This window comes from Babylonia areolata, chromosome 15 (assembly GCF_041734735.1).
Source record: "Babylonia areolata isolate BAREFJ2019XMU chromosome 15, ASM4173473v1, whole genome shotgun sequence".
Lineage (NCBI taxonomy): Eukaryota > Metazoa > Mollusca > Gastropoda > Neogastropoda > Buccinidae > Babylonia > Babylonia areolata.
In genome coordinates, this window is record NC_134890.1 from 852,187 (window position 1) to 861,530 (window position 9,344).

The 9,344-nt window shown below is 49.1% G+C and overlaps 1 protein-coding gene across 2 annotated transcripts; it reads left to right on the forward strand.

Moving 5' to 3' along the window:
• The first annotated feature begins 513 nt into the window (after nucleotides 1-513).
• On the forward strand, nucleotides 514-8,808 carry LOC143290133 (uncharacterized). Of its 2 annotated transcripts, none has more exons than XM_076599420.1 (4): nucleotides 514-971; nucleotides 4,060-4,464; nucleotides 5,916-6,871; nucleotides 7,842-8,808. In XM_076599420.1, the coding sequence occupies exons 1-4, from the start codon at nucleotides 897-899 to the stop codon at nucleotides 7,885-7,887; spliced, it is 1,482 nt and encodes a 493-aa protein (XP_076455535.1). In that variant the 5' UTR covers nucleotides 514-896; the 3' UTR covers nucleotides 7,888-8,808. The 2 variants fall into 2 exon arrangements, with proteins under 2 accessions (XP_076455535.1, XP_076455536.1); XM_076599421.1 differs by lacking the exon at nucleotides 514-971 and adding an exon at nucleotides 1,009-1,127.
• Nucleotides 8,809-9,344: the final 536 nt, after the last annotated feature.

The following is a 9,344-nucleotide window of genomic DNA, read 5'->3' on the forward strand; positions in this document are numbered from 1 at the left end:
AGAGGGCACACGTTCGTCACATGTAGCTTACAACTCAAGACACACAAACACCAGACACACGACGGGACAACCCACAAAAGCCAGCATGTCTGCACTTACAGATGTGCAGTGTGTGTGCACTGATAAACAGATGCACGCGCTTTTATATGCATAGATTAACGGTCACACGTATGCATAAACGTGTGCACAAAACAATGCACTCAAGCGCAGAAGTAGTTCCATGCAAGAACGCGCAGGCTTACAAAAGAGAGAATGGTTGCTTGGAGGTCAGTCTCAAACCAAACCAAAACCCACCCCAGACAAAAGAGAAGTGAGCCAGTTTCTCGGAACGAAAACGTCCAGTCACTTCCAGGAGCAGTTTTCAGTTCAGGGGTCATGATATCGTAATGATTATCTGTGGACGTGTCATCGAAGGGGGCGGTTCTTGTTGCTCTACAAGACTGACACTCCAAACAAGCAGATCTCGATATCAGTGGGGGGGGGGGGGGGGGGGGGGGGGGGGGGGGAAACTTTGTGTCGATCAACTGAGAGCTCTGTAGTAAACTAACCGACTGTTGGCTTTCATGACTGTTGTGTACAGTAAATCACCACATCGATTTTCTCTTCATTCGTGGCGTGACAACAGCGGTGGCTGATCAAAATGGCTGCCAGCGGAACAGAACATGGGAAACCAGAGGACGATTTCCGGGAGTCGTGTGCACTGTGTATGGAACTTTACGTGGGCAGAACCCCCAAAATACTGCCTTGTTTTCACACCTTCTGCCTCCCTTGTTTAACTGCTCTGGCAGAGTCTGCAGCGAGGACTGAGACATCGCGTATGACTGTGTGTGAGGCAGGGGAAAAAGTAGAGCGGGAAAAAGAAGAAACGAAATCTGCAGACGACGAGGCTGATCGTAATGCACAGCCTGAAAATCGTGAAGACGGTGGGGGAGAGAGACAGGGTGAGGAAGGGCGTGGTGGAGAGGAAGGAGGTGAGGAGGAGGGTGTGAAGGGGGAAGGGGGAGAGGCGGGGGGCGGGGTGACCCCAAGCAGACCAGCTGACGGGACAGCAGGCGCTGTGTTTCTGTGCCCAACTTGTCGTGCGGCCGTCACTGTGCCGGAGGGAGGAGTGGCTGTTCTGCAGGTGTGTGTGTGTGTGTGTGTGTGTGTGTGTGTGTGTGTGTGTGTGTGTGTGAGTGTCTCTGTTTGTGTGTGTGTGTGAGTGTGTGTGTGTGTGTGAGTTTATGTGTGTGCACGCGTCTGTGTGTGTGTGTGTGTGTGCGTCTGTGTGTGTGTTTGTGTGTGTGTGTGCGTGCCCGTGTGTGTGTGTGTGTGTGTGTGTGTGTGTGTGCCCGTGTGTGTGTATGCCCGTGTGTGTGTGTGTGTACGTGAATATTTGTCCATATGCATAGATGCATGCTCTCCTGTACTTTTTTTCTATTTCTTACTTAATTTCTTTCTCGTTTCCACCTCCGACACCCCCCCACCCCCTCTCTCTCTCCCTCTATATCTATTTCTGTCTCTGTCTGTCCATGCCTCTCTCTCTCTCTCCCTCTCTCTCTCTGTCAGTGTGAGTATGCAGGAAGTGTGTGGGTGTGCAACCAAGAGGGTGAAGTGTGCAACCGAGAGGGTGAATTTCCATGAAGTATTCATTACATCGTTTGTTTGTTTTTTTAATTGATTGTAATTATTTCTATAGTGTGATATGATGTCAGTCTACACGTTAACTCACTCAGTACAGCCAGTCCTCTCTTCTCCTCTACACAGACCCCTCGGATGTCCAGTGGGTGTCTGAATGACCCAACCTTAAGCTTCCGTCGTCAGAATTGTGGTATTCTTTGTCAACATTCACGTCTTCAGTATAAGAGCCTTCCACTTGCAATATTTTGATGATGGTAATTGGGGTGAAACGCTGTTAACGTCGTCTCTTTCGCCGTTCGTATGGAAAGAGTTAATGGTGGTGATGGTTACAATGCTGTGTTTGTTATAGACATTTTGGCGATCTTTCTGTGCATGGTGTGATCCGGTGATTTTGATGTACAGTCCAACGCCACTGCACCTCTGCCTCCTGTCCCCTTCGCCTCTTTGTTTATTTCTTCTCGCTCTCTCTCCTCCCATCTCTCTCTCTCTCTCTCTCTCATCTGTCTCTCCCTCCCCATCTCTCTCTCTCTCTCTCTCTCTCTCTCCCTCCCATCTGTCTCTCCCTCCCCATCTCTCTCCCCCATCTCTCTCTCTCTCTTTCTCTCTCTCTCCCCCATCTCTCTCTCTCTCTCCCTATCTCTCTCTTTCCCCCATCTCTCTCTCTCTCTTTCTCCCCCCCCCCCATCTCTCTCGAACTGCCTCTCTCTCTTTCTCTCTCTCCCCCCCCCCATCCCTCTCTCTCTCTCTTCCCCCCCCCCTCACCCCGTCTCTCTCTCTCTCGAGCTGCCCCTCTCTCTTTCTCTTTCCTCCCCCCCCCCCTCTCTCTCTCTCTCTCTCGCTCTCTTCATATATGATCATGTTGGGGGTATCTGAATGGGTAGGTGTGTCAATGAGAGGGTGATTATATTTCTCATCAAAGTGTTCCCAGAACGGAATGTGTATACTTCCTTTCTTTCCCTCCAGTACAACGTGGGCCCTGTTCAGGAGGAAACTCCTTCACTGAAAACTGGAGCCACGGATCCCATAGTGAAAGAGCTTCACGAGTTGATGGGGAACCTGTTGAAGGCCTTGGCCAAGTCGAGGAGGATGGTTTCGGTTTGACCTCCTCTGTTCTGTTCTTTGGCAAGATGGTGAGGGCTTAGCTGGGTTTGGCATGATCCGCCCTTCCTAAAACCATGCTGGCAGTTGGTTAGGATCTGATGATCGTCGTCAAAATGGGCAGTCAGTGCAGATCTGACGACGTGCTCCAGCAGCTCCCTGCAGATGGAAGTCCGAGAGATGGGGCGGCAGTCTGAGGCCGGACAGCGGTGGCCTTTCCTCAAGGTGGAGTTAGCAGGACACGTCACCAGGCTTCTGGCAAGTTGCCACAAAGAAAAGAAAACAAATTAGAAAAGCGCCAGCCGCCGTGGCGAAGTGGTTAGCGTCGCAGACAGACGGCTGGGAGGACGCGGGTTCGAATCCCAGCGGAGGTGGGTTTTTCGGCCCGCGGCCGGCTCCTACCCAGTGTTGACTGTGCAATGGGCTTAAATGGGGAGACTGGGACCACACAGTCGAGTATCATCCATTTCACGGGTGTGTCTGTGGGTGTGTTGCTCTAATTTCCTGACCAACGCTGCAAGTGTCTGTATCTGTGAGGCCTGGTTGACGCCGGGATATCATTATGACAGGAAGCGGAGAGTGGTCCTTGTCACGTAGTCCTACACTTAAATGGGCCTCCATAGCAACATCATCATCATCGTCATCCTCCTCCTTCTTCATCAACATAAAAAAAAGAAATCAGAACAGAAAAGGATGATGTTGTAGGACCACAGCCTGTGGAACACTCTCTCGTCCAGGAATGAACCCAAGTATGTGGCTGGTTCTCATGAACGTGTGTTGCAGCACCACAGGTCTACACGTTCGCATGTTTCGCCGAGGAAGCTAACTGAGAAACATGTACGTCAAGACCCGAGAGTTTGTCTTTGTGACCATCCCAACCTGCAGTGTCACTCTGCTATCCACCGTGAACTTGGAAGACCCTGCAAGCGCTTCCAGGACACCTTGAAGACAAACCTCAAAGCCTGTGACATAGACATCGCTTCCAGGGAAACTGATGCTCTTGACCGCTGTTGCTGGAGGATGCTGTGCTCTAGTGGCATAAAGACGTTTGGAAACAAGAGAACGCTGGCCATTAAGGAGAAGCGTGAGCGAAGGAGCAGGGCTCAATTTCTGGAGACGTTTTCCCTTGCAACACCTGTGGGAAGTGCTGCGCATCCAGAATCGGCCTCTTCTCCCATATGAGGACACACACCGACAGATAAGCCTGCCTGCCTAATCATCCATCGGGCCGACGGGAGACTCCATCACTCTGCTATCCGAGGCCAATATGTTTGTGTAGAACAAAGGTGCTTGTCAAATGCATGTGTACTGCATTTATATAAGCATTCAAATCTTTTTCAGACCAATTTCTACATCGTCGCCAAAGCTGAGGAAGCTGCAAAGCCAATGCCGTGTGAAATGTGCGAAGAGGAGGACCAGAAGGAGGCGGCGTACTCTTGCAACAAATGCCAACAGAGCATGTGCGGGACCTGTCGACGGCTGCACGACAAGATTGCAAACCCCAAGGAGCACCAGGTCAGACCCCTGAGCCCTCCGAGAAAAGCCTCGAGCAGAAAGGAAACGGTGAAGAAATGCAAGGTTCACCAAGACCACGAGCTGTGCCTCTTCTGCACGGATTGTGGCGTCATGATCTGCCTGGTGTGCAAACTGACGTCACACCAGCCTCACGAGACGGAAGACGTGGGAGCAGCGGCAGTGCGCGGCAAGGAGGAATTGTCGGCTCTGGTGAAAAGAGCCAGGGAGCAGGTGGGTGCACGTGACCTGGGAGTTTGATAGAAAGGCTCGGGTGTTGGATGCAGAGCTTTTCTTTTAGGGTGTGTGTGTGTGTGTGTTTGTGTGTGTCTCAGTGTGTGTGTCTCAGTGTGTGTGTGTGTGTGTGTGTGTTTCAGTGTGTGTGTGTTTGTGTTTGTGTGTGTGTGCATGTGTGTATGTCTCAGTGTGTGTGCGTGTGCGTGTGTGTGTGTGTGTCATTGTGTGTGTGTGCATGCGTGTATGTCTGTGTGTGTGTGTGTGTGTGTGTGTGTGTTTTCTATGTGTTTTTCTGTTGTGTTTTGAAAGAACAGCTAACCTCATTATATTTCACTTTCTCTACGTCTGTCTCTCAAGGTATGCTCTCCCTCTGTCTCTGTCTCTCTCTGTCTCTGTCCCTCTCTGTCTCTGTCTGTCTCTCTCTCTGTCTCCCTCCCCCTCCCTGCCTTTCCTGTCATATCTGCCCTATGCTTCAATCAGATATTACCGACAGCCTTGTGCACTCAAGTGGAGTTAGTTGATGTCTTCAAAACGGGAAAATGATGTGTGGAATTTGTCCATCTTCCTGCATAAAGCATTCAGATTTAGAGAAATTGCAACTTCATGATAGTGTTTTGCTATTTTAATGTTTCGTGTGATTTTCTTTTCTTCGTGTCTGTTCAAACAAATGCAACACAACATGTTTGTGTACCCCTCCATAGGGGCTATGGCCTAATGAAAACAAGAGAGGCAAGGCCTTCAAGACTCACTTGTGATAAATTAAGTCCCCTAGCATTAATTACCCTTTTTTACTATCTGCACCAAAACGTTTGCAAAATAAATAAAAATTCCATGCTTAGCAAAAGTAGTCCCTGTTTGAACAAAAAATGATAATAATGACTCCTCTTGTTGTTGGGTCAGAAAATGAGATCAAAGTGCCAAGTTTAGAGAATACAAAAAATATAAATATAACAGTAAATGCAGTTTGCATATAATTAGGCTTCTTTTTTTAATTTTTTTTTGTGCCCATCCCAGAGGTGCAATATTGTTTTAAACAAGATGACTGGAAAGAACTGAATTTTTCCTATTTTTATGCCAAATTTGGTGTCAACTGACAAAGTATTTGCAGAGAAAATGTCAATGTTAAAGTTTACCACGGACACACAGACACACGGACACACACACACACACACAGACAACCGAACACCGGGTTAAAACATAATCACTTTGTTTACACAAGTGAGTCAAAAATTTTCCGTACCCTGTACTTCATACGATGTGCTACCTGTTTATCTGAAGCTTCTCTGGACTATTTATTTTATACATTTTATGAAAATGTGCCAGCTTTTATAAACTGGTCCTTAACTTTTTGTGGACACTGTATAACTCGGATAATACCTACACATTCTCGCTATTTCGTTGTAGAAAAGTACGATGTTTCCAACAGACATTCCTCTGTCCTGTCCCAGGTGTTCGTGACGAACAAGCTACGCTCACGGCTGTCTCGAGACGTCCAAGAGCTTCACCGCCAACGCAAGGAGGCCAGCGAGGAAGTGCGGGCACGCCACGACATGGTCCTGGCCTGGGTCAGCAGGGCCCAGGAGGAGCTCCTGGAAGCCATTTCCGCCGACAGCGAAACAGCTCTTGCACAGCTGGAGATGGAGGACACAGCCGCCAGCAACGCCATAGAAACCCTGTCCAGGCTGCTGGCACGTGCTGCTGTCTCCACCACCGACAGCTCCGAGACACTGCTGTTGAAAGTCGAGCTGAACGCGGCAGTGGTGGCCAGAGAAAAGCTCGAGGAGCTCAAAAAGGAATCTGAGAGAGCGGAGCAGAGGAGGTTCCTGACCGTGAAGAGCGACTCATCGGCTGTGGACCTTGGCGTTGTCAGAGCGTTTCTTGGAGAGCTCTCAGTGGGACACATGGGGGACGCCCCGTCTGTATCTCTGAGGGACCAGATCCAGGCACTGGAGGCCAAGGTGGAGGCAATGGAAACCAGCCACCGTCAGTTGGATACCAGAGCTGGGGGAGTAGAAAGCAGAGTTTGGGATGTGGACGCCCCGTCTGTATCTCTGAGGGACCAGATCCAGGCACTGGAGGCCAAGATGGAGGCAGTGGAAACCAGCCACCGTCAGTTGGATACCAGTGTTGGCAGGGTGGATTCCGAAAACTATCAACTGAATACCAGAGTTGCCAAAGTGGAAAGAAAACACCGTCAGTTGGATGACAGAGTTGACGGTGTGGAAAACGAACAGAGTAAGCTGGGTAAAAAAGTTCGGTCAGTGGATGACCAACACTCTCAGCTGGGTATCAGAGTTGGGGATGTGGAAACCAAACACCGTAGCCTGGAGACCAGAGTTGGAGACCGTGGAAACCAAACATTTTCAGCTGGGTACCAGGTTTGGTGGAGTGGAAACCAACCAGTGTAAGTTATTTTGCTGTTGCATCTTTGCACACTACTGCGGACAAAGGTTCAATTGATAAGCTTTTAGTGATATATTTAGTCCCTGTTACTTGACAGATGGTAAAATAAACGAAAACGTCGAACACACACACATACACACACGCGCGCGCGCGCGCGCGCGCACGCATGCACACAGAGTCTCTTTCTTTCCACTTCAAATGATATTAGGATGAGAAAAAAAGGGGGAGGCTAGAAATGTGTGTGATTGTGTGTGTGTATGTGAGAGAGAGAAGAAACTGAAAGAGAGCAAGTGAACACAGAGAGAGACAGAGAGAGGCCATGCTCGTGATGCACGCATGTATGCAGACCACCATGGAGTGACATCCTTCAGTCCTTCAGTCCCTTCAGTCATTCAGTCCCTTCAGTCCTTCAGTCCCTTCAGTCCTTCAGTCCCTTCAGCGCATACAAAACTCTGCTGCCCGACTCGTCCTCAGAAAGAAAAGATCTGAGCACATCACTCCTCTTTTGCAACATCTCCACTGGCTCCCTGTCTCACACCGAATAAAGTACAAGATCAGCACTCTATGTTATAAATGTATTCACAAATCTGCCCCTTCCTATCTCTGCGGCTGCCTTCACCTCTACACTCCATCTCGCTCACTACGATCGGCTTCAGATCCACTCTGTTTACGCATACCCAGATTCAAACACTCGACTGTTGGCCGCCGTTCTTTCTCTGTCTCTAGACCTTGTGATTGGAATGAACTTCCTCTTTCGCTTCGTCAAGTCTCCACTCTCAGCTCTTTCATGTCTGGCCTTAAAACCCACCTCTTCACAAGATAGCCTCCCTCCCCTACCTCTTCCTTGTCTTTAGTTTCTACAGTTTTAGAGTTATGCATGCGTGTGAACGACTGGTGCAAAAGCGCTTTGATTTGTCTCTGCAGAAGATTCAGCGCTATATAAATACCATTATTATTATTATTTTGTGCAGACACAACCCTGGCTATCTAGGCTATCCACGACTTCCGGGACCCTAGGCATTGCTGTTGCCCTGGACACCACACTGGTATTCACCGCCGTCGGTGTGAACATCCCCAACACGTGCAACAGTGCCAGTGGCCTTTTTTTTATGGTGCCTGTGTCCGGCATGCATACACTCCAGGCGTCTGTGTGGCGAACAGCATGTCGAAACCTCTAGGTCTCAAAAGAATCAGCGCTGATGATACCATTCTTGCAACAGCTCGGTCAGTGCAGTCATTTGTGTCGGGGAAGGACAGCGTGTTTTCGTGAAGGATGTGGGTGATGGTGGTAGTCTTAACTCACTCAGTACGGCCAGTCCTCTCTTCTCCTCTACACAGACCCCTCGGATGTCCAGTGGGTGTCTGAATGACCCAACCTTAAGCTTCCGTCGTCAGAATTGTGGTATTCTTTGTCAACATTCACCTCTTCAGTATAAGAGCCTTCCGCTTGCAATATTTTGATGATGGTAATTGGGGTGAAACGCTGTTAACGTTGTCTCTTTCGCCGTTCGTATGGAAAGAGTTAAATCATAGTAGTTACAGACGTAAATATCAGTGCAGTCAGTTGTGTCGGGGAAGGACAGCGTGTTTTCGTGAAGGATGTGGGTGATGGTGCTAGTCTTAACTCATAGTAGTTAGCACACATTTTCTGGGTCCTTGTCAAAGCTCAGTGGTGATGACACAGCCTTAAATCATGGTAGCGGTGACACGGTCTTAAATCATGGTAGCGATGACACAGTCTCAAATCATGGTAGCGGTGACACAGTCTCAAATCATGGTAGTGGTGACACGGTCTTAAATCACGGTAGCGGTGACACAGTCTCAAATCATGGTAGTTATCACACATTTTCAGGCTTCCTTCTCAAAGCTGACTGACTGACTGAACGGCAATGGTTTGGCTCACGGAGAACATGTGCAGAGAGGTGTGGTGGGAGTGTGGGTGTGTGTGGGGGGAGGGAGGTTAGTGGGGGATGGGGGGGGGGAGTACAGGAATGAACTGCACTGCGCTCTGTGGAAAACGAGCCCAGAAGGAAGTGGAAACAGCACTGTCACATGTGGTGGTGGTGGTGGTGGTTGCTGCTGGTGGTGGTGTCTTTGTTGTGGTTCTTTTCCTTGATAAAAGCTCGATGCATATGCTTAGGTCGTGTATACTTTGTCGTGCACGTATTCCTTTATAATTCAACCTGTTATGCACACCACACATGCACGCACGCACGCACCCACACACCCACACATTTGTCCTTGCCCTACATTTGTTATTACTGATTGAATGTTGTGTATTTCTGACGTGATAACTGGGCTTAAAATGCTGTGACTCTCTCTCTCACACACACACGCACATAGGCACACCACACACACACACTAATTGCGTAAATGAGTGGTCCTATCACAGCAGGAGACTTCCTGTTGTGAAGGCCTCATTATCATTCCTTACCTGACGTGTCATTATCATCCCTTACCTGACGTGTCATTAT

Bases quoted from the DNA above. Each gene is read 5' to 3' on its own strand.
- LOC143290133 (XM_076599420.1), top strand. From the start codon at position 897: ATGCACAGCCTGAAAATCGTGAAGACGGTGGGGGAGAGAGACAGGGTG. The intron at 972-4,059 runs GTGAGGAGGAGG...AATCTTTTTCAG, and splicing joins GCGTGGTGGAGAGGAAGGAG to ACCAATTTCTACATCGTCGC. The intron at 6,872-7,841 runs GTAAGTTATTTT...TATTTTGTGCAG, and splicing joins TGGAGTGGAAACCAACCAGT to ACACAACCCTGGCTATCTAG.